At 41.8% G+C, this 24,225-nt stretch overlaps 1 protein-coding gene across 1 annotated transcript in view; it reads right to left on the reverse strand.

The window, feature by feature from the left end:
- The window catches only part of LOC135216815 (serine/threonine-protein kinase greatwall-like), a 135,599-nt gene that overhangs the window by 93,299 nt on the left and 18,075 nt on the right, over nt 1–24,225 (reverse strand). Inside the window, 4 exon segments of the mRNA XM_064252313.1 lie at nt 2,293–2,352; nt 2,354–2,385; nt 4,320–4,420; nt 4,517–4,572. Of these exon segments, the coding sequence (XP_064108383.1) occupies nt 2,293–2,352; nt 2,354–2,385; nt 4,320–4,420; nt 4,517–4,572 (249 nt within the window).

A 24,225-nucleotide genomic window follows, 5' to 3' on the forward strand; every position in this document is an offset into this window, starting at 1 on the left:
GGAATTCCAGGGCACACATGTTGACCAGGCTGAGAAGGAGCAGAAGCCATAATATCAGCCACACACACACACATACTAAACACTAATGAAACGGGCAATAAACCGGGTAAAGGCCGATAGAGGTCAACCATGACTCTCAACCAGGCGGTTAAGGAAAACTGTTGCAGTGGCGTAGGTGCGTTGTCCTTGACCACTCTTCACCCGATCTATGCATGCGTTGCCAGATATCACAAGATTCCTTGCTTTCATCTGCTTTTTAACCAGATCCACCTTGGCGCTAGAATTGATTCTATTGTTAAGACCGAAGGTTTGTTCGCGTATGAACAAAAGTAGCTTCTCTGAGCGTGGCTTTAGACACTGAGGTGGCTCGGGATATGAAGAACGGAGCACTTCTGTTCACTAGAGTAGCTCAAATCATGGCTCTAGTCATGAGTGATCCTAGTCCAGAAATATGGAGTGGGTCTGGTTATCAAAGAGGTTCTGGTTAAGAAACCTGAAGAAGCTCTGCTTATGACAGTGGAACTGGTCATAAAAGCTGGTGTGGTTATGATTCCAATTCTGGGCATTGAAAGCTGCTGAGGGCTCTGGTCACTAGAGCAGGACTGGTAATGAAACTGAAGTGGATTTGGTTAGTTACTGCTCGCTTATGAAGCTGGATTGATTGATTTATTAAAGATTATTGGCTGGCATCAACAAAATGCTAATGGTTATTGACGCCACTACAATGGAATATATAATGCATATTTAAGAAAGGAAAATCCCCATGATAAAAAAAATAATAATAATAATAATATTAAATAAATAAATAAATAAAAATTAATAATCGTAAAACCTATAAACTTACAAAATTAATAGTAAAAATTAAATTTTATTAAAATACCAATGGCATTAATAAAATTAAACAGGGCACTTTCAATAAAAATCCGTCCCTATTATGAAGCTGGAGAGGCTCTGGACAGTGAAGAAGCACTAGTTACAAGAGCTGGAGAGGATCTGGCAGTGGAGCAGCACTAGTCTTAAGTTAAGTAGCTCTAGTCAACAGAGCAGCTGGAGATGCATGTCACTCCTGCCTCTATACATGGCTCCACCTTCTGAATCCGTCATTGACAAGTGGCAGGGTGTAGTGTACGTTATTATCTTCAATCTAATTATGATAATAATTTCTATTTATTTAAAAAATGTTTCTATTTTGAGGAAAATCATTAATATTTTTAACAAATAACTTAATTTTTCTAAATTTCCAAACCTGAAGTGTTTTGAATACTATCCAATCCAATCTAACTATCACCCCATTTGTTCCATTCGTAACTAACCTTATTACCAAGCTTCAATGAATGACCGTGCTTGTGCCACAGAATTCTCCTATATAAAAGATAAAAGTTTGTATACAACTACTATCCGACTTACAACCTGCTCGACATACGACCACTCGTACTTACAACCTTACTTCAGACAGTTGACCATTGAGTTACTTGGCACTGCGCCATCTCATGAGAACTCTCATCACTCAGGCAGCATCAGTTTGAGTACCCTGCCCTATCTGCAGCATCATTTGGTATTAACTGTACTGTAGACTGAATTGCAAACCAATTTACGTAAGAATCGACTTCTGACATGCATGCAAGAACCTAACCCCATTGTAACTCAATGCCTGATTGTATGTAATATATACTATTACAATAAATGATTAAAATGTATTAGTAGAAGTACATTATGGTAAAAGATTGAAATAATGATTGTACATTACATTACAGTACTAAGTAGGCACTTATATAGCAAAGGTTTGATAGCATATCCTACCCAGTATGTTGGCCACTTTCTAAGGTTCGACTTACATCCATTCGGACTTACAACCATGGTCGGAACCAAACTTGGTTGTAAGTAGGATAGTACCTGTACTTTATCTGATCAAAAAAAATTCTAGATAAAGTGCGGATGACTTTCGCCAAGGTCAGTTCTTCCTATTCTACAATTAAAACTTAAATGTTAAAATTTCAGACATTTGAACTTCAGTTGAGGGGAGTTCATCCCTTCTTGGATGTACAGTTGTATTAATTTTACAAGATATAATTCGTAAAATGTTAATATCTATGATAGAAATTTATTTAATTAAAATATTCAGTTTTCTGCACATTTCTTGAAGGCATTATTTTGAATACTACCATGGCACTCACACAAAATCAATAAAGTAAAAAAATACTGATAGAAACAATAAGCAAGTAAAATAAACCTAATACTATACAACTTCAAAAAGATTTCTTGTCATATACTACTGCCACAACCTATACTTACCAGATAGACATTGCAAACAGTTTGCAAGGAATAATAGAGTTGCACGCAAAAGGGACTTTTGACTTCGGGCCAAGGCATCTCTCTCTGTGATGACTGTTGGATAAAGAACATGGAAAACCTAGGATCATTCACATCAAATTAAAAAAATAATTTGTTTTACAAAAACTATAATTCATTGGCCAAGTAGGAAAGGCCAAACTTAATACTTAACTTGATAACTTAGTTATGTGGTTAGAATATTGTACTACCACTGAAGAATTAGTGGAGAGATGTGGTATAAGAGGCTTGAAAAACAAGATCTCAAAGACAGACAGTTTGATTAGTAGGACCAGGAGAACTGTTGATCATACTCCTGAATGGGGCTGAACTCTCTTTATCCTAAGTATATTTTCCTGTAAATCCTTAGTAGTATATATATATATACAGTAATCCCTAGCTACTTCGCGCCTCAAGTTTCGCAGCCCTCAGTGCATCGCGGATTTTTCAAAAATATTCATAAAAAATTCAAAGTTGAGAAAAAATGAGCGGACGCTAGCAGAAGGCAGAGAGAGTACATTAGCAACATCAGGTATCAAAGGGGAGATGGCGCGTAACTCAAAATTCACCTCTTGATTCGCTGGCCATCTCGGCTCCTGAATCTCGCAAGCTGATTGGCCGAGCCACCGAGACGCGTTACCCAGCATCTCTCCCATGCCGAGCGCCCAGCGAAGGAAGACTGTATTCATTGTTTCTCTCTCGCGCTCGTGTCGCTACTCTTGCCGCATGAAAGTTTAGCTGTTTTTTTGTGCTTTTTTTGTGCAAAATAGTGCTTGTGACGCCCTTGAAAGTGGCTCCTAAACGTCCTACACCCTCTACATCCTCTGGTGAACCCAAGAAGAGAAAAATGATGACGGTGAACGAGAAAGTGAAATTATTGGACATGCTTAAGGCAGGCAGTAGCTATGCATCTGTTGCCCGCATGTACAGACTGAATGAATCCACGGTTCGCTACATAAAAAAAGACGAATGAAAATTCCATAAAACTGCTTCAATAACGTTCTCCAAGGACACTAAGCGCGTTGTGACACCTCGTAATAAGAGGATTGTGCAAATGGAGAATGCATTATCAGTGTGGATAACGGACTGTCGGGAAAAGAAGGTTAGTCTCGATACCAACATGATTCGATACCAACATTGATAGAGGTGAGTTATGTATCTTGTTATAAGAATACAGTTATTATTTACATATACAAGTACATGTAAAAAAAAAAAATGTATACTACGCATTTAAAAAATAGGGGGGACCCTACTTCGTGGGTTTTTCACTTATCGCGGTCGGTTTCTGGTCCCCATTAATAGGGATAGGTGAGGATTACTGTATATATATATATATATATATATATATATATATATATATATATATATATATATATATATTTATATGTGTGTGTGTGTGTGTATATGTGCATGTGTGTGAAGGAAGGAAACCACCAACTTCATGAAGAGCAGCAAATTATTCTGCACACAATGTAAAAATAAAGGTTAACTGTAAAATTTCACCACATTTACAAGTATTACATAAAGCCTTTAGTATAAAATTGAACATTGTAATTAGTAGGTGTTACACTTCTTAATGTAATATACTAAATAATAGCTGTTACTGAAATTAATTGCAATGGTTGAATAGCCCTGCTACTTCGGCTACTCTGCCTAAAAAATTTGTCACCCCAAAATCTTGGGGGGGGGGGGGGGGGGGGGGGGGGGGGGGGGGGGGGGGGGGGGGGCTGCAGCCTCCCGAGCCCCCCTGGCTCGTACATCTATGGGACGGAAGACAATTCAGAACCTCATTTCACATCTAACCTCATAAAGGGAAAACTAATCTAAACACAGTGATGATGGATAATGATGATGAACTGAAGTCCTTACATCAAAGAGTCAGATCACGAGTTTACTATATTTCTGTATTAAATGCAGTATTCTGCCATTTGCCTATTGGCTGGGAACCTGTCCACTACGTACTTAAGTTGGGGAGTATCTATGACACTAACCTTGTTCTACCATATTCTTGTTAACTATGTCTGACTTCTTCACCACTTTAATGGCATACAGCTGAGAGGGATTATCTTTCTTGCAGCCCAAAAACACTTTCCTGAAAACCCACAAGGTTACTGTTAATAATGGTCTGTTTCAAATGATTCTTCTCTTCTGTATTCAATATGTCACAAAAACTTTACCTCGGACATACCCAAAAGCACCACGACTAATAGGCTTGATAAACTGGAATGCTTCAATCCCTGGCATCTGAAAATATGAAATTATCAGTAAATTTCTATGATAAACCTAGGTGACAATAACGATCCTTGAACACAATGACAGTCTTTTTAATCTAGTGAAGTTAGTAAAGGGCAACTTGAGTTGAAATTTTCAGTGATACATGTTGCTCTAAATTTATATGTTATGAAACATAAAAATTTGTGATGATTTGTTTGGGAAGTAATTCAAATTTGATAAGAAAAATAAAAAACTGAATACTGCAACAACAAATGGGAAAAAATGTCTAGCTTTTGGGACACCTGCCTGGGATGTCACCACTGAAAAAGGTGGTAGTATCCAAATGACAATACAAGTAACAGATTATACACTTGCATTTACCACCTGGTAGTACACTTATAACAACCACTTAATATTCTGAGCAGAGAAAGGTACTATATTTAAAATGAATCGACTTTGCTTGAATTACCTGCATCTACACTAATATTGAATTTAAAAGTAACAAAAAGCAGCTATGAGCTAGAACAAGGAACCAGAAGACTGTGACTTGGTAATAATACAAACCAAGGTGTATGCAAACCAAGGTGTAGGTACAGAGCTGGCAAGAACAGGTTATGTAAAAGTACCAATGCTACACTTTTCTTTTCTAAGGAAGCCTGTACAGTACTGTATAACCAATGCCCAATTACAGCTCTCATTACAGGGTTGAAGGGGTGGAGATGTCTAGAGGGTAAGGGGAAAAGCCTAGGCTGGAAGCTGCACACTTGGTTGGGTTAGAGAAGGTAAGGTGATATGCTTTTTAAATTTTGTTTTTAATGTGTACATATGAACCTCATACTACTTTACCTGCTGCTTTTGTTTTCTTTAAAAATATTTTACAATTTGCAGGTGTTATTAACACCTTGTTTTCCCTATCCTAAAACCTTAGTTGTTAACATTGCAGTGCCTATTATCAATTAATGGCTTCTTGGGGAGATAAGGTTAGGTTAAATAAAAGGTAAGGTACAAGTTATGTACAGAAAAAGGTGGTGTTCTAATAAAAGCACTGATACGTAAAAGGAAATATCAGGACAAACATAAGAACATTTTAATATATAGAACTTTTTGGAAATTCATTGTGATAGCTTGGTTATATGCTGCACCTCATATTACACATTGATTAGATCCAATCAGTGAATCTATGTATGCTACACACAGCTGAGTTGGCTGCTGTGTTATAAATAGTCCGAAGGACTAGTCCAGGAGGGACATTTTTTTAGACTGGAATTGAGTAGAGGCTAACTTGGATAGGCTAAATGAAAGAGCTTGGATTAATTAGCTTAAAAGGATAGATGTCAGTTATTTATCTAGTTAATAAAAGTTCTCAATATTAAGTTTTTTTCACATTTTGTTGTTAAACCTCCTCAATATTCTCCAAACAAAAAGCATACTATTAAAATTTACTATTACTGGACTTTTTATGAGTCCTTCCTTATGTTCTGGTGCACATGAAAGGCTTTCAATCTAATCATGTCTGTCCTAGTGCATAACGAACCAGAGTAGCTATTATACTTTAAATTTTTTCTGTTATTTTCACCTTGAAATGTGGGTATGTGGGCAATGTTGAAACCTGATTGGTCCTCTTGTTTTAAGGTTCACTAAGTAACTGGGATAATGAAATTCAGGCAATGCTTGCAAAAACTGGTTTCAGTTCTTAGTCATGGTTCATTTGGTGAGGATGTGTAAGTTGTTCCTTGGATATTTTTTGTGTGTGTTTTGAATGCTTCTGACATTCATTTTGGAGGAACGACTACTCTCCAAGGCGGTCAAAGAAAGACTAGTGCGTCAGGAGGTTCTATGCCTGGTCGGTGACCACCAGTTTCCACCTCGTATACGCATGAGTTGCCAGATGTCACAGATTCTTTGCTTTACAATCTTTGATTGTTCTTAACCAATTTCAGCTTAACCCTTAACCCTTAGGAGCTGGGTAATAAGTTGATATGCAGCACCCCATGCCGGCAAAACTTTGAGGTCAGCAAATTTATAAAAAAAAAAAAACATCAATGCAAAGAGAAAATAAAAGAATGTGCACATGAAAAAAAAAAAATCTAAAAAACTTTACCTTCCACAAGAAGTTAAAAATGACTATTTACAACCCCTTGTGGAGCCTCTTTTACAAGATAATCGTAAATTTTACCAACTTATATGTTTTTTTTTAATAAATAATTTTATTTTATTTTGTAAAATTATAATTATAGCTCACACAATATCAAAACAGATAAGAAATAAAAGCAGGTAACAAATTCTTAGCATATTTATTAAAATGATATTGTTATGTTACAATAAAGTTTCATACATACTTACCTGGCAGATATATACATAGCTAAGACTCCGTCGTCCCCGACAGAAATTCAAATTTCGCGCCACTCGCTACAGGTAGGTCAGGTGATCTACCGGCCTGCCCTGGGCGGCAGGACTAGGAACCATCCCCGTTTTCTATCATATTTTCTCTCTTCCACCTGTCTCCTGCGGGGAGGCTGGGTGGGCCTTTAATTGTATATATCTGCCAGGTAAGTATGTATGAAACTTTATTGTAACATAACATATCATTTTCATACATCACTTACCTGTCAGATATATACATAGCTGATTGGCACCCTTCGGTGGTGAGGGTAAGAGACAGCTACTATATGGAATAGACATGTAAACAACATATGTTGTAGGTATAAATAAAACCTTGGTTCCTACCTGATAGGTGGTAGACTTCGTGGTGTTTGCCCAGTAGTCTGCATCACCTCAAGAAACTTTTAGCGAGATATATGATCTATGGCCAAGAGTTCTTGTGGGTCTGCCGATGGGGTCTTATCCGCTTACTCGGCAGAGCCTAAAAAGGACTTTGTCAATGGGTGCTGATCCACTTATATGACAATACACCTTATGAAGGAGCACACAACCAATCCCGACCACCTGATCCTAACCATATGTTAGAACTAAGGATTGTTACGAGTTATCCCCGAACTCGTCACAACAACCGTAACTCAAAACCACTACGCACACATACATAATTTTCCAAAAAAAAAAAATTATACTCAACTAATTGGATATGACAAGAATTCTCTTACTGAAACAAACATAGACGGCCGCCCGTGCGAGCCAAATCCTCCATGTTTGCGAAGAGACTCCTCGACCAATATCCAAAAAGAAGAACAGTATATACATTTAAGGATTGGTGTCGGCTCCCGTACCCAGAATCGTATCTGCGATACGATAGGACCTAGAGAAAAACACTTCTCATACGTCACGTCACGTACGTCTTTCAAGTAATGAGATGCAAATACTGAGTTGCATCTCCAGTATGTCGTATCAATGATGTTTTTAAGCGACATATTCTTATAAAACGAGAGAGACGTCGCAACCGCTCTTACCTCATGAGCTTTTACTCTCAGTAGTTGTAATTGTTCGTCAGGACAGACCTTATGAGCGTCCGTAATGACGTTTCTTACAAAGAACGCCAGAGCATTCTTGGACATCAGTCTTGTGGGGTCTTTTACCGCGCACCAAAGACCTTGTCTAGAGCCTCCCAACTGACGCTTTCTCTGAAGGTAGAACTTCAGAGCTCTAACAGGGCATAGAGACCTCTCTGCTTCTCTGCCTACGAGACTCGACATTCCTTTGACTTCGAATGACTTAGGCCAGGGATTCGTGGGATTCTCGTTTTTCGCTAAAAACAGGGTCTTAAACGAGCAAATAGCCGAGTCTCCCTTGAATCCTACTTTATCCTTGCAGAGCTTGTAAATTCACTAATTCTTTTTGCCGTAGCTAAAGATATAAGGAATAGGCATTTTCTAGTTATGTCTCTAAACGATGCCAGATGAGGAGGTTCGAATCTATCCGAAGACAGATATTTTAGGACTACGTCCAGGTTCCAGTTCGGAGGTATTGGTTCCTTAGACTTTGAGGTCTCAAAAGATCTTATTAGATCGTGGAGATCTTTGTTATTTGCCAGATCTAATCCTCTGTTCCTGAATACAGCCGAGAGCATACTTCTGTATCCCTTTATTGTGGATACGGCTAGATGAGATTTTACTCTCAGGAATAGCAAGAAATCAGCAATTTCCGCTATAGATAGAGGAGGAGGACAACTTCTTGGTTCTTTTCTACACCACCTTCTAAATACCTCCCACTTCGACTGGTATACTTTCGTAGTGGAGGTTCTGCGTGCTCTCGCGATCGCGCTTGCCACTTCGCCGAGAAAAGCCTCTCGCTCTACAAAGTCTTTCGATAGTCGAAAGGCAGTCAGAGCGAGAGCGGGGAGGTTTTGATGGTACCTCTTGAAGTGTGGTTGCTGAGAAGATCCGTCCTTCTTGGTAGGGATCTTGGGAAAGTCTACGATCCACTCTACCACCTCCGTGAACCATTCCTGGGCCGGCCAAAAGGGGGCTATTAACGTCATCCTCGTCTCTTTTGACGCCACAAACTTTTTCATTACCAACCCCAGGATTTTGAATGGGGGAAAAGCATAAACGTCTACTCGAGACCAGTTTAGCAGGAAGGCGTCTACCATAATTGCTCTTGGATCTTCCACGACCGAGCAAAACACTGGGAGCCTTTTTGAAATGAATGTTGCGAAGAGATCCACATGAGGAGTTCCCCACAGAGACCAGAGATCGAGACACACTTCCTCGTGTAGAGTCCATTCTGTATGAAGGACCTGGTTCCTCCTGCTGAGCCTGTCCGCCCTCACATTCCTTACTCCCTGTACGAATCTTGTCAGCAGGGAGATGCTCCTGTGAGACGTCCAAAGTAATAGGTCTCTCGTGAGCTCGTAAAGGAACGAGGAGTGCGTCCCTCCCTGTTTTCGAATGTAGGCAAGAGCGGTGGTGTTGTCCACGTTTACTTGCACTACCTTGTTGACACCAGAGGTTCAGGCTCTTTTAAGGCCAGATGTACGGCAAAGAGCTCCTTGCAGTTTATGTGCCAGGACACCTGTGCTGGTTCCCAGGTGCCTGACACTTCCTCTGAGCCTAATGTCGCTCCCCAACCTGTCTCCGACGCGTCGGAGAACAACACTAGGTCTGGGTTCTGTGTTCTTAGAGAGATCCCTTTGTTCTCTTCCAGAGGTAGCAACCACCACTGTAGGTGTGCCTTTAACTCCACTGGGATGGGAAAAACGTCCGACAGTTGTCCGGTTTTCCAGCTCCAAGACCTCTTGAGGAAGAATTGAAGTGGACGTAAATGAAGTCTTCCTAGAGGGAAGAATTGTTCCAGCGAGGAAAGCGTCCCCAGAAGGCTCAACCATTCCCTCGCCGACGTTTGTTGCTTCTCTAAGAAGAGAGAGATTATCCTCAAACCTTTTGCGGTTCTCTCTTGCGAAGGAAAAACTCGAAAACCCCGAGAATCCATCCGAATCCCCAGATAGACTAGGTCTTGTCTGGGGGTCAGCTGAGACTTCTCGAGGTTCACAAGCAATCCCAACGCCTTGGTCAAATCCAGAGTCAACTTTAGGTCCTCCAAGCACTGTCTCTCCGATCTGGCCCTGATGAGCCAGTCGTCTAGATACATAGAGACATTCACTCCTTTGAGGTGAAGAAATCTCGCCACATTCTTCATCAGGCTTGTGAAGACCTGAGGAGCTGTGGACAGGCCGAAACACAAGGCTCTGAACTGAAAGATCCTTCCCCCCGTCATGAAACGGAGGTACTTCTTCGATGAAGGGTGGATCGGGAGTGAAAGTAGGCGTCCTGGAGATCTAGAGACACCATCCAATCTCCTTGTCGTAATGACGCTAGGACTGAAGCAGAAGTCTCCATGGAGAACTTCTCCTTCTGAAACAAATTTGTTCAGAGAGCTGACGTCCAGTACTGGTCTCCGAGCCTCCCGAGGCTTTCGCCACTAGAAAAAGGCGATTGTAAAACCCCGGGGAGTTTTGATCCAGTACTAGTTCTATCGCTCTCTTGTCCCACATTTGTTCCACATCGATCGAAGAGTATCCCTCAGCACAGGGTCCTTGTACTTGGCTGATAGTTCCCTTGGTATTGACGTTAGGGGAGGAGTGTTCAGGAAAGGGATACGATATCCCTTCCTTATGATAGTCAATGAAGACGCGTCCGCGTCTATCAGTGTCCAGGCCTCCACGAATCCCAGGAGCCTGGCAACCTACTGGTGCTTGGAGGAGCGATGTTCATTTTCCCTTTTTAAAGGGACGAAAGGCAGACCCTACCTCTCTTCTACCGGAGCCTTCCTTCTTGCGGGGAGGTCTGGAGGTCGGACCACCTCGAAAGGGCTGCATTGATGTACTAGGTCCTTTCTTGTCAGATACCGAAACCGGTTTCTTCTTCCTAGCTGACTGCGTCAGAAGATCCTGAGTCGCCTTCTCAGTTAAAGAGTGAGCAACGTCCTTCACTAACTGAGAAGGGAACAAAAAGTCAGAAAGAGGCGCAGTACAGTAGAGCTGCCCTCTGAGCATGCGAGACTGCCTTTGTTAAGAAGGCGCCATTACACCCGTCCTTTTCTTTAAAAGACCTGCTCCAAATAATGAAGAGACTTCAAAAGAACCATCCTGTACCGCTTTGTCAATGCAAGACAAAATGCATAACAGGGCTTCAGGTTCGATTCCTTCTGAATCATGAGCTTTCTTGGACATCACCCCAAGGGACCAATCTAAGAAGTTGAAGACTTCCAATACATGAAAGAGTCCCATTGAGGAGATGATCCCAGTTCAGAAATACTCCATGTAATTCGTGCAGAATTGAGACTTGGACGACCTTGAAGCGTCAACCAAAGTCGAAAAATCTGCCTCTGTTGTAGAAGGGAGAGCGATACCCATATTCTCTCCCGTCTTATACCATATGCCTCTTTTCCCAGCTAATCTTGCTGGAGGCATGCAAAAGACTGTCCTGACTAAGTCTTTCTTAGACTTCATCCATGAGTCTAAGGCGTGTAATGCCCGCTTCATCGAGATGGTGGGTTTCATGTTTAGAAAAAGACGAGGGCTTCTTCGTCTTAGCACTTGGAGAGCGAGCGCGGAGAAGGAGGAGCAGCAGGAGTCAACTCGTCTCCATACTCCTCAAGAAGCAGGGTAGTCAAAAACCTTATAGTTGGACAAACCCTCTCTTCCATGATCTTCATCATCCGAGTTTTCCTCCAACTCGGGATTTATCTGATTCTCCGTTCTCCTTTCTGAACTTTCCTCTTCTGGAGGAGACAAACTCCTAATAGGAGAGGGGCTAAGGGAATGATACTCTTTCCTCTTTCCCGTTTTAAAAGACTTTGGAAGGCGTCACAAGCTCCGGCTTCTCTTGAACTTTAGAAGACGCCTTGTATGACGCTTCCCGTTCTCCGAGCGTCATGGCTGACGTCTCTTGCTGACGTCTTGATGACGCTTCGCGCCTGGAAGACGCTCCGCTCTCTAAAGGCGTCCTACTCGGCGTCACAATATTGGATGGAGCGTCACGTCTAAGATCCGCTTTGAATGACGCTTCACTTCTCAAAGACGTCTTACGTTTCTCTGGCTTTACGAAACTCTCGTAAGCCCCCGTTCTAGCTCTCGAACTCGCAGCTTCTGCAAGACGTTTAGCAGTTTCACGTCTGTCTGACGCTTCTCTTCGAGCAGGTGAGAGAGGACGAGACTTCTTAATTGGAAGCGTCACGTCTTTCCGACGGGGCGCTAACACTCCCACAAGAGAAGACAGTTGTTCTTGAACCGCCATAATTATCTTTCTTGACGCTTCTCCCACGTCTAGTGCATGACGCCTTTCGTCATCACTCGGGGAAGAAGAATGAAGGGGTACTTCCGCACCAGCGTCAGGTGACGCTGACGCCACCTTCGCTTTCTTAATAGCAGACGGAGCGTCATCTGAGAAGCGCTCTGGGCTCGAATCTATGTCGGGCTTCATATGACGCTTCAGCGGTCTCGATAAGGTCGACTCCTTCCACCCTCGTTTAGGTGAGGGAGAGGGAGAGGACGAGAAACACTCGCGAAGGACGCTTTTTCTATAGCGCCCTTGAGCCGCCTGCCATGAAGCAGAGCTAGTGAAGGGACGTCTGAGCCGTTGGGGATTCCCCACGACCTCCTTAAGGCTTTCGACTTTCCTTCTCCTCTGGGCATGGGAGCTTGGAAGAGGTCTAGGCCTGGGAGCGTCGCAGGGACGATCAAACGCCCCCTCCACAACACTGGGAGAACTCACTTCACTGAAATGTTCACTATCACTAGCCTTACCTTTAGAGTCAGCCATCTTGGACTTCATGTCTCTAATAGTAGCTTTCAGATTGGCGATTTCCGATGCCGAATCCGAAAAAGCTCTGAGAATGAGATATATAGGGAGGAATCTACATCAGTAGGATTAGAATTATCCGTGAAAGGCTCAATAGGCCTTGAAATCACACCCTTTCAGTCGTCTAACTCTATCCCTCTCTAACTTCTTCAAATAAGAAGTCAAAATCTTCCACTCTTCTGCATTCAATCCTCGCATTCCTTACAAGTATTAATAGCAGAACACTGAACCCCCCTACATTTACGGCATACCGTGTGGATCAACCGAAGCCTCGGTATCCTCACCCTGCAGCCTACATTCACACATTCTCACACTCACATTAGAATCAGACATACTGAGAAAAATCCAAAAGAGTTATTCCAAAAACAGTCCACAGTAGCGAATGCCAAAACACGATCCAAATACGTCGCAAAAAGCCGAAAAACGTTGATCAAATGTTGAAAATGAATCTAAGTCAGGATGTAATAACAACAATGTTGATACCACCGGCGACAGAGAAAATATGATAGAAAACGGGGATGGTTCCTAGTCCTGCCGCCCAGGGCAGGCCGGTAGAGTCACCTGACCTACCTGTAGCGAGTGGCGCGAAATTTGAATTTCTGTCGGGGACGACGGAGTCTTAGCTATGTATATATATGACAGGTAAGTTGATTGTATGAAAATATATTTACGCAAATTTACCGAGAATGAAGATTCAGCAATTTTTTTTTTAATTTGTACATGTTTTTTCAAATATTTCTTTGCAAAATGATATTGTTATGATACAATAGTTTCATACATACTTACCTGGCAGATATATACTTAGCTATAGACTCCGTCGTCCCCGACAGAAAGAAATTCGAATTTCGCGGCACACGCTACAGGTAGGTAGGTCAGGTGATCTACCGCCCTGCCCTGGGTGGCAGGACTCGGAACCATTCCCGTTTTCTATCAGATTTTCTCTCTTCCACCTGTCTCCTGCGGGGAGGCTGGGTGGGCCATCAATCATATATATCTGCCAGGTAAGTATGTATGAAACTTTATTGTATCATAACAATATCATTTTCATACATTCAACTTCCCTGTCAGATATATACTTAGCTGATTGGCACCCTTCGGTGGAGGGTAAGAGACAGCTAACTACTGAATAGACAGGTAAACAACATACGTTGTAGGTATTTATAGACCTTGGTTCCTATCTGTTTAGACGGAGGGTTGACTTCCTAGCTATTGCTTAGGAGTCAGCTTCGTCTCAAGAGCCTCAGCGAGGATGTGACCTATGGCTAAGAGTTCTTGTGGGTCTGCCGATGGGGTCTTATCCACTTACTTGGCAGAGCCTAACTGGCATTTGTCAATGGGTGCTAATCCACTTATATGACAATATACCTATGCCTATTGGCATAATCAAGGAGCACAACACCGATCCCGATCACATGATCCTAACACGAGGGTTAACGCTTAATTTGAAAAGAGTTATCCCCAAACTCCTTTCAAAAACCCCAATAAAAATCACTAAGTTAAACTAAAAATTAACTCACTAGTTAAGGATCAGTGTCGGCTCCCTATCCCAGCAATGTATCCGCGGACCCGTATAACCAAGAGAGAAGGATCTCTCGTAGGTTAAAATTGACATCCTTCGTGTAATGGGAGGTCAACACAGAGTTGCATCTCCCAGTAAGTGACAGCTCATATGTCCTTTATGACCATATTGTTATGGCACACACAAGAATTCATAAAAGCTCGCACTTCATGCGCTTTTAATTCCCAGCTATTTGAAGGAGTCATTAAGTCACTCTTGAAGTGCTTTAGAGATCCCACTTGTTTCAAAGAAGACCAGGGCTTTCCTTGAAATGGATCTCTTCTGGATGAAGCCTAGAGCCTGGCTTGGCGCTTCACGGCTGCAGGTGCCTGGCACCTGGCTGGCGCCTCGCTCCCTGGCTGGAGCCTCGCATCTGGCTGGCGCCTCGCATCTGGCTGGCACCTCGCGCTTGGAAGGCTCTTCGCGCCTGGCTCCTGGCTGGCTCTTTTTAGCGCCTGGAGCCTGGCTGGCTCCCCACTTGCTGGAGCTTCGACTTGGTAGAGTCTCGAGGCTGTCTGGCGATGTCCACATCGGACACTCTTATCTGTCCGATTTGTTCGCCTCTAGCGCATCTGCGCCAGGTTGGAGGCCCGCTCTTTCTCCGCATCAGACAATGACAGTGGTTCCTTGGAACTGTCTGCCTCTGGCGTTTTTTCGCCTGTTTTGGCATTTGGCGCCTGGTTGGCGCTACATTGTCCGAAAGTGCCTGAACAACCACAATGTTATCAGGAGACTTGTAGAAGGGTGGAAGAAACTTCTTCACCTTGAGCTTTTGGACTCTCCGGCAAGGGGAGGTGACTGTAGTCAGCTACATCCAGTAGACGATAGGATATCTAACAGTACGAGAGATAAGAGTCTTCATCCGAGGAGGATCCTTTTTTTTATTCGCAAGTGAGTACTTCCGTTGCTAACGAGATCCCTTCTTACATGTTAATGAGGTTTCTCGTTGCAGAATCTTCCCTATCCTTCGCCCGAAGGAAAGGAAGGAGTTTGAAAGTCGAAGGAGACTCCGAGCTGAAATGAAATTGGGCGGACCCCTGATTCTTAGCTCTTTATGTATCCCTCTGAATACCTTCTGGGAAGCATTTCGAGCCCTCATCGCATCCCAAAGACTCTGTAGGCAAACTTTTAAACCATTTCTTCTTCAGAGAAAACGTAAGAAGAACCCTGCCTGGACAAACGAAACTTCTATCTGAAAGTGTCGAGTCAGGAATAGAGGGTTTTAGTTCTTTTGCCAGGACATACTATGCTGGCAAGAAACCCATTGCCGAGTCTCCATTGAATCTGATGCGAGATTGCACTGCACAAAAAAAAAAATTCACTTGCCTTTTTGGTCGTCTAGGACCAAGAGAAACAAAGAATTCCCTCATAAAATTTCTCAAAGAAGTTTGATGAGGAGCAGTTCCATCTTGTCGGAACACGGAATCTGAGGCCCCAAAAAAGATCCCATTCAAAGTACATGATATCCTACTCTTGTCGTATTGAGGTATCGTATAAGATCCCGAAGGTCTAAATCCTCTGCTATCTCTAATTCCCCTTGTATAGACAGAGTATAGCCTTTTACTGCGTTCTTTTATAGCAGATATATACAAAGGTGATTCTTCCCTCTGAGAGGGAAGAAAAAACCGCTATGTGGTTCACAGAGGTATCGGAAGAGGACAGTTTCCTCATTCCATCTAGCACGATCTGCAGCAATTCTATGTCTTGACCACAAACCTTGTCTTTTACCTTGAAAAATCCTCTCATTCATGTCTACTTCTGGTCAGTCTGCACGCAGACAGACTCAGAGTGGAGAGGTTGTTCAGGTCCCTTTATAAAAGATTCTGATAGAATATCCAGACTCTCTTGGAAAAGCCTTCCGAAACATGCTGTGAGAAGGGCCAAGAGAAACAATGAATTTCCTCATAAAATTCCTAAAAGAAGCTTGATGAGGAGAAGTTCCGTCTTGCCGGAACAACGGAACTTGCGGGCTACGAAAGAATCCCAACTCGAAGCACATGATATCCTCGTCTTAGTCTTATTGATGTACCATATAAGATCCGAAGATCTTAGGTCTTTGCTATCTCTAAGTCCCTTTGTAGAGACAGAGTATAGCCTGGTACTGTATTCTTTGATAGCAGATATATACAAAGGTGATTCTTCTCTCAGAAAGGGAAGAAAAACCGCCGTGCGGGTCCCAGATCGAACCCCCCCCCCCCCCCACCCCCCCACCCCCCCAAGTAAGACAAGGAACGAACTCAGGCATGAACCGTGAAGTTACCAAAGCCTTCTGTACGAGAGGCTAATGGAGAACCCTTCGGTTAAAACCCCAGCTAAATCTAGAAATTATCAAGTCCAAATAAGTTGTCTAGGTATTCCGCACCCTTTCGTATGTCTGTTTTTTCTAGAGATTCCAGCAAGGTAGTGACCTGTAAAGCCGTTGAGTTCTAGAGGATCTGTCAACTGGAACTTGACCAAAATGCAACTAGATCCTAATTACAGACATCGAAATCGGGTAATGCATTCCTAGAGATGCCAGCAAGGACGTGACCTGTGTAGCTGGTGCTCTCTAATGAACTGTCACGGGGAGCGTGACCACAATGTGACAGATCATATAGGTGTTGATGAGACACCGAATGCTGTTTATGCTTCACTAGAGTTGCCAGCAAGGACGTGACCTATGTAGCTGGTGCGCTCTAGATGATTTGTCAACTGGGACGTGACCACAATGTGACAAAACCATTTTACCCTACTATGAGGGCGAAGCAAAAACATTACCATTATTTCCATTTTTGGTAGGAAAAAACTTTACAAGCGTAATATAGTCCATTCAGGGAAACAAAATTCTGCCCAAAGAAAATGGTTCCCATCAGACTCATCCATCTTCTCACTAAGCATGTTCTCTAGTAAGCTATGCTTTCGTAAGCATGAGAGCATTAAATAATATAGTGTTCTGCTGCGTTAGAATCCTTTAATAATGTTACCTTATGGTAAACAGCATTGAAAGGTTACAATATCTTTCTTATTGAAAGCTTCTTAGCAAAACGCAGACAATATTTTATTCATGTTTGCTTATCTATCCCCTCAATCCGAGGCTAAGACCGTGATTGTAGGGGAGAGATACGGTTAGTTAGTCCATCCCGCAGGAGAGAGAGATGTAAGCGACCGCTCATGACCGAGAACTAGATGGTACTGCGTTGGTCTAAGCGATAGCAGTCTCCGTTAGCCGTCTGGCCTTACTCTTCCAGAGTTGCCAGCTACTCCATTCAATAAACGGAATCTTATAAAATTAGTATCGAGCTTCAGGAAGTTCTCATTAATGCATATTTAAGCGAAACAATACTTCGTTAAATCTAGAAGCTGAGTCGGTGTTGTCTTAACAATCCCTTTAAGCGTAGTCCTTCCTAGGAAACTCCTGGAAGGATACAGGTAATTGAGTTGCACACCAATGAGGTAACTACGGTATGCGCTTATGACTTGACCGTACCGTATTCTCATACAGCAGATTCTCTACTACCTTCTTTCCCTGCCGAGGCAGATAGAGAAAAGAAAAATTTTTACTATCTTCGTTCTTTTCATTAAAAGAACGATAGAAAGAGTATATATATCTCCTTAAGAAGGAAGTTAATCCAGGAACTCTTTAAATCTTCGTGATTTCCTCAGAAATGCGGAAGAGACAGAATTCCTGTTCATATCTAGGGTTTACGGAAGGAAATTGATATTTCCTTTCCGCCATCATACTTGAACGCCGATGAGATTCTTATTAAGAAAAACTCCCAAAGCTCTTGCCTCTTCATAACGAGGGAAGAGCATGAATGAAGAAGAGAGTCCGCATTGAGAGGAACTGCCTATCACAGCAGTCTTCTGAATATTGGATAAGGGCTTCTCTTAGTATCACAATCCTTCTGACAAAAGCGACGGCCGCCTGTGCGACATCTTGCACCTTTGCCAGGAGAAAGTTGATAAAGTTAAAAACTCATAGAGGAGCCTCGCGACTGACCTCTCTCTCATAAGGAGATTTGGAATATCCTGGCGCCTGGATAGTTCCGCGCGCGTGGAATGTTCCGCACGCTAGAAAGGCGACTCGCTCCTGGAACGTTCCGCTTGCGTGGAAAGTTTCGTGCACATTGATAGGTCCGAGCGCCTACTAGGCTCCTTTTGGAAGGAGCCTCTTGCCCGGAAACGTTCCATGGAAGGATCCTTCTGTTTGCCACTCTACTATAAGGCTCCTCGCTATAGCCGTCTGTTTTCTCTTTGAAGGCGCCTTGCGGCGAGAAAATTTTCTGTTAAGCTCCTCTCTCCTGGAAAGATCCTTCTGCCTGGAAAGGGCTTCTGTCCTGCCTGGCGCTTCTCGCAAAGATGGTTCTTCTAGTTCTGAAGAAAACCACTCATATATAGAAGCTAGTTGCTTGGAGGGAGGAACGTGGCCCAAGCCTGGCTGCTGGAACGCGGCTCGCGCTCAGTTGCTGGAACGCGGCTCGCGCTTGGCTGTAGGAACGCAGCTCGCGCTAGTCTGTTGGAACGCGGCTCGCTGCTGGCTGTTGGAACGTGGCTCGCGCTTGCTTGCTGGAACGCGGCTTCCTGGCTGGTTCTTCGCTTGTAGTCCAGTTGGCGCTCAGTGTTCTCTTAGTCTTCAGAGAACGCGCTAGATCGTCCGAACTCCAAACATGCACATTCTTTGTCTTTTCGGATGTAAGATGAAGAAACGGAAGAAGAGACGCATTTTAAGGATGCCTTTCCAATGGCTATCCTTGGCAGTCTGGGACGTTCTACAGATCCTGCCGAGGGGACACCTGATCGGTGGGGATTCTCCATAACCTCCGTAAGGCTTTCGACATTCCTTCTCCTCTGGGCCAGGGAGCTTGGAAGCGGTCTAGGCCTGGGAGCGAAAACAGAGCCGATCAGAACGCACCCTCCACTGCACTGGGAACACTAAATTCACTTCTTACCTTATAAGAGCTCGCATTTTGAGCTACATCCATTTATCTTCAAATTTATGAATTTGCAGATGCTGTGGAGTAAGAAGGTGATGAGGATGCAACAACTACTAGTACTGTTAATACTCTAACTGCTTGTTAGCACGAGAGCTATTAAAGCTTCTAAAGGAAGCGTATATAGTTATATGCTTTTCTGACTTCCTAAAGTAGGAAGTTAGAGTTTCCTCAATCAAGTTCTAACACTTATTACACATATTAATGAATAAATATTAATATTTCCCTTTCTTGCAAACTATGTAAGTGTCTACCGAAAACTTCGGTAGTTACACGTCATATGTTCTTCGAAATTTTCGAAGCCAAATTCATTAAAAAGTTAATAAAAGCGTATGCCGAACCAAAGACCCAGTGCTTCCCTGCAAAAGACAGCCCAGAAGATCGATGGCGATGAAACACGAAAATCAAGTCAGGAGGTACCGCAAACGTATGTTTACCATACGGGCGACAGAGAAAATCTGATAGAAAACGGGAATGGTTCCTAGTCCTGCCACCCAGGGCAGGGCGGTAGATAACCTGACCTACCTACCTGTAGCATGTGCCGCGAAATTTGAATTTCTGTCAGGGACGACGGAGTCTATAGCTAAGTATATATCTGACAGGGAAGTAAGTATGAAAATTACATTTACAGCTGATATACTATCATAAAAGACAAGAACAAAAACCAACAGCAACCCCTTGGTATATTTATGAGCAAATTTACTAAAAGACATCATGTGAGACAGAAACGCAGTACATTCTCCCTTCAAGTCAGAAGCAGAACTGACTCCTGAGACACCAGACTCGTGATATTAGCCGGTGTAAAAGTTGCCATTAGTGAATTTATGGGCAATAAAAGATTTGGCACCTCTTTCCTGCCCAATTCTTTCAAAATTGATGGTGCCAAATATTGTTCATCTACAGGATCAATCCCTCCACCACCCCAAACCTGTTATTACTACTCCTGAGGAGCAATCCGTCTAATAAGGGTTAATGGACAGAACCTCTCATATGAGTAGCAATAACAGGTTTTAGGTGTTGGATGGACCCACCAATGGTGAGCATTAGTGTTATGTGCCATCAATTTGGGGAAATCAGGCAGGAAAGAGGTGCCGTTACTTCTATAGTGCATACATTCACTAATTACAATTTTTAGACTAGCAAAGATCAAGGAAGCTGGCATCTCAGGGGTTAGTTATGGTCTTTACTTCAAGGGAGCATATACTACTGCCTCTCTCTCTCTCTCTCTCTCTCTCTCTCTCATGACATCTTTTTTTATAAATTTGCTCATAAATAGTATACGTACCAAGTGGTTGCTGTTGGTTTAGTTCTTATCTTTTATGAAAGTATGTCAGTTATAATTGTAATTTTGCAAAGAAAAGTGCAGATGAATATTATAAAAACATGTAAAATCCAAAAAAGGTACTGACACTTCAATCTCAGTAAATTTAAGAAATTTTTTTACAACAAATATACTCAGATTTTAGTTCTTACTGTTTTGATATTGTGTGAGCTGTAATTATAATTTTACAAAATAAATATATTTATTAATTATAAAATCATGTATAGGTTGGTAAAATCTATGATTATATTGTAAAAGAGGCCCCACAAGGGGTTGTAAATAGTAATTTTCAACTTCTTGTGAAGGTAGGCAAAACTTTTTAGAATTTTTTTCTTACACCTTGTACATTAGCATATCTGCCTTTTTCCATTGATGTGTTTTTTACTTAAATTGGCCAAACTATAAAGTTTCCCCAACCTGGGGTGCTGCATATGGATATTTTAGCCTAACTCTTAAGGGTTGAAATACACCACTGAATTTTATTTGATTTGTTTTCCCCTTAATCATACAAAGGAGACTCAGTACCTCTAAAATTATTACAGTAGTACCTCAGGATACGAAATTAATCCGTTCCGAAGCGGCCTTCGTAACCTGATTTTTTCGTATCTTGAACCACTTTTTACATGTAAATTGCCTAATTCGTTCCAAGCAAAAAAATCTTCGTATTTGCTTTCGTAACCTGAATTTTTCGTAAGTTGGGACTTTCGTATGTCAAGGTTCCACTGTATTTACATTACTATGAAAATAAATGTTATAAATTTTCAAAATGTATACTAAAACATGAAAATCACACAGTATTTTGAAAAATTCATACAAGTGAAAAACCATAAAATAAAAGTTCTTTAGTTTAAAATATGTAAAATGAGCTTATTTTCAAATAAATTTGCTGTAACTTTCTCTTTCCAGTTTACAATAAAAAACTAAGTCAATGAAGATGTTCAATCATGACATGGGTTACCTATGGAAGTTGATAGAAGGCCATCACCTGTCACGGTTACTGCACATCTGTGTGGGTTTCTTAACATCTGACCAATGACAACTGCTGTTGCTGCCCACCAACCTTTTGGTGGCTACTAAGCATGTGAGGGTTGTTTCAAATTGACTTATAATATTCCCTGGTTCAATTTTAAGCCTATCCAGTCAATCATACATCTTTTGGATCACAGCTGAGATTACAGCTGAGATTACAATTGACATGATTGTATGAAGCCTTTTTGTTCTCTCTGTAAATGAATGCTATGGAAATTGTTGAAATTTGAGCTGAACATGAATCCAATCTTAACATTTTGTCAAAACACAGAGCATTAAATACCAAATATAGTGCCTTATATGCAAAAGTATTGAGAAGTTCATCCAAAAAAGACAAATTCTGCCATGATTAAATTACTCATGACTTGCATGGTAATGCAGTTCAATGCAGACAACACATCTTCAGTTTAAGAGGCAAGTGGTTTGAAAAACAATTTAGCCTTTTATACTTCAGAGGAAAAAGAAACCCAGACTAGGCGTCAGGTTTCACACACTTATGGGTGCGGCTGCCACCCTGTACCCACCTCCTACATCCCACACTGAAGTCAGTGGTAACTTCACCATGCTATCAATTTAAGGTTCAGTTAAGTAAACGGTAAGTTAGTTTGTATCCTATCTGTGTCAGCATCCATCCCACCAGATCTGGGCAGCTGTACCTCCCTCCAATCAGGTCAGGGCATGATTCCTTAAGTCAGATTAGGTTGGAGAAGGGAGGTTAGGCCAGGAAACATCATTGTTAAAACGTGATTTTCCTTTGCTTTTATGCTGGTTGTAAATTTCAAAATAACAATTCTGGCGGGTTTTCAAAAAATCACCTGCTCGAATAGTTCAAGACATCTACTTTCCTCTCGAAGTAAGTGTTTTCTCCTAAAGTACAAAATAAGGCCCTAATTTCCTATTACGTAAACAGAAGTCTAGCCATGCGCAGTGGTAACTTACCTCCATGACGCTTTCAACATTATTACTACAACACCTAACATATAGAAGATTGACGCCATCTCGATGTTTGTGGAGTCACTTGTGTAACCAAACTTCCCATTTACTGTGCTAAATCCGCACACCATTTGTACCCATAGACGCTGAAACACTTTCTTCACAACATTCTTAAATGATGATGACGTTCACCCTCGAGTCCAAGGAAACTCATGATTTTTCGGGAGGAAGAAGAAGAGTGTGCTCGACAATTAATTAAATAAATAGTTAAACATCAGTACAAGGTTATGAATTGCATAAATTTATCACATATTTATGATAATTAATTAGAAAATATTCGTTGTTGAAAAAGTAAGTAGATTCCTGACACACATTTCAACGGTTTTAATAAAATAAGTTTCAATAATACCTACTCAGCAACTACACAGCTATAAGTGGAACTTATAGCTATGCAAACACGGGGCAAGTTGTATCATTAAAATTAAAGAGCTAGTAGCATTAGAGAAAAAACACAACAAACTGGAATAGTGTGTTATCTGACTAGGTGTCCATGTATCACAAGAAAACTACTTGAACACCTATGTAGCTTACAATACTGAGAGCTCGGAACCACTGGATGCTCGGCAACGTGGATGCTACTATGTGCCACTGGGCACTCAGCACCGTGGATCCTCAGGACGCTCATGGACGCTACTAGGCACCACTGGGCGCTCGGTGCCGAAAGCTTGTGGACGCTACTGGGCTCAGTAAACTATAAGATAAATGCAAGACATAATCTTAGGACAAACATATGGTTAGACAAGATAAGCCAGAATAATTTGGCGCCAGGTAAGCTAATAGCTTTGATGGCAGGCGTATTATTTCGTCAATCTAGCTACCTAACAGCTTTGTTTTGATTCAGGCTAAGCAGGCACGCTGAATCAACATTACTTTGTTCCCTTAAATGGTTTCAAGTACAGCCCTCTATAGGGATGTTTTCTCTGTAGTATGCTCTTGTCTGTTTTCAAAGAAAGTTGTTTCCAATACTAATATTATATCAATAATAATTTTATATTATATCAATAATAAAAATATACAGGCAGTCCCCGGGTTACGACGGGTTTTCCATTCTTGAGACGCGTTGTAACCCCAAAATCATCGTAAACCGGAACATCATAAAAAATCCTTAGAAAACCTTACTTTTAATGCTTTGGGTGCATTAAAAACTATGTAAACTGCATTCTTTTGCCTTTGGCATAAAAAAACTTTTGAATATTGATTATTTTGCATTTTTGGTGTCATATTTCTTCTGCCAGATCAGCTTTGTAGGTGTCGTAACCTTGGAACATGCGTCGTAACCCTGGAAATAATTTCTGATGAATATAATTGAAAAGCGCCTTAACCTCAGAATGTCGTAAGCCGAACCCGTCGTAACCCGGGGACTGCCTGTATCAGTAATAGTTTTCATCTTGCTTTTAATAGGATTTCAATACACCGTCTTCCCAAAAGTGCCTCGCGGAAATAAAATTCAACACCATCATTATGATAACGAAATGACAATTTGTCCAAAATTGCATTTTCCTAACTATACAAACCTGAGGTCCTTTTACAATAGGAAGGTACTAGCGGCAGCTGGATAGG

Source organism: Macrobrachium nipponense, chromosome 6, assembly GCF_015104395.2.
Source record: "Macrobrachium nipponense isolate FS-2020 chromosome 6, ASM1510439v2, whole genome shotgun sequence".
In the NCBI taxonomy this organism is placed as follows: Eukaryota; Metazoa; Arthropoda; class Malacostraca; order Decapoda; family Palaemonidae; genus Macrobrachium; species Macrobrachium nipponense.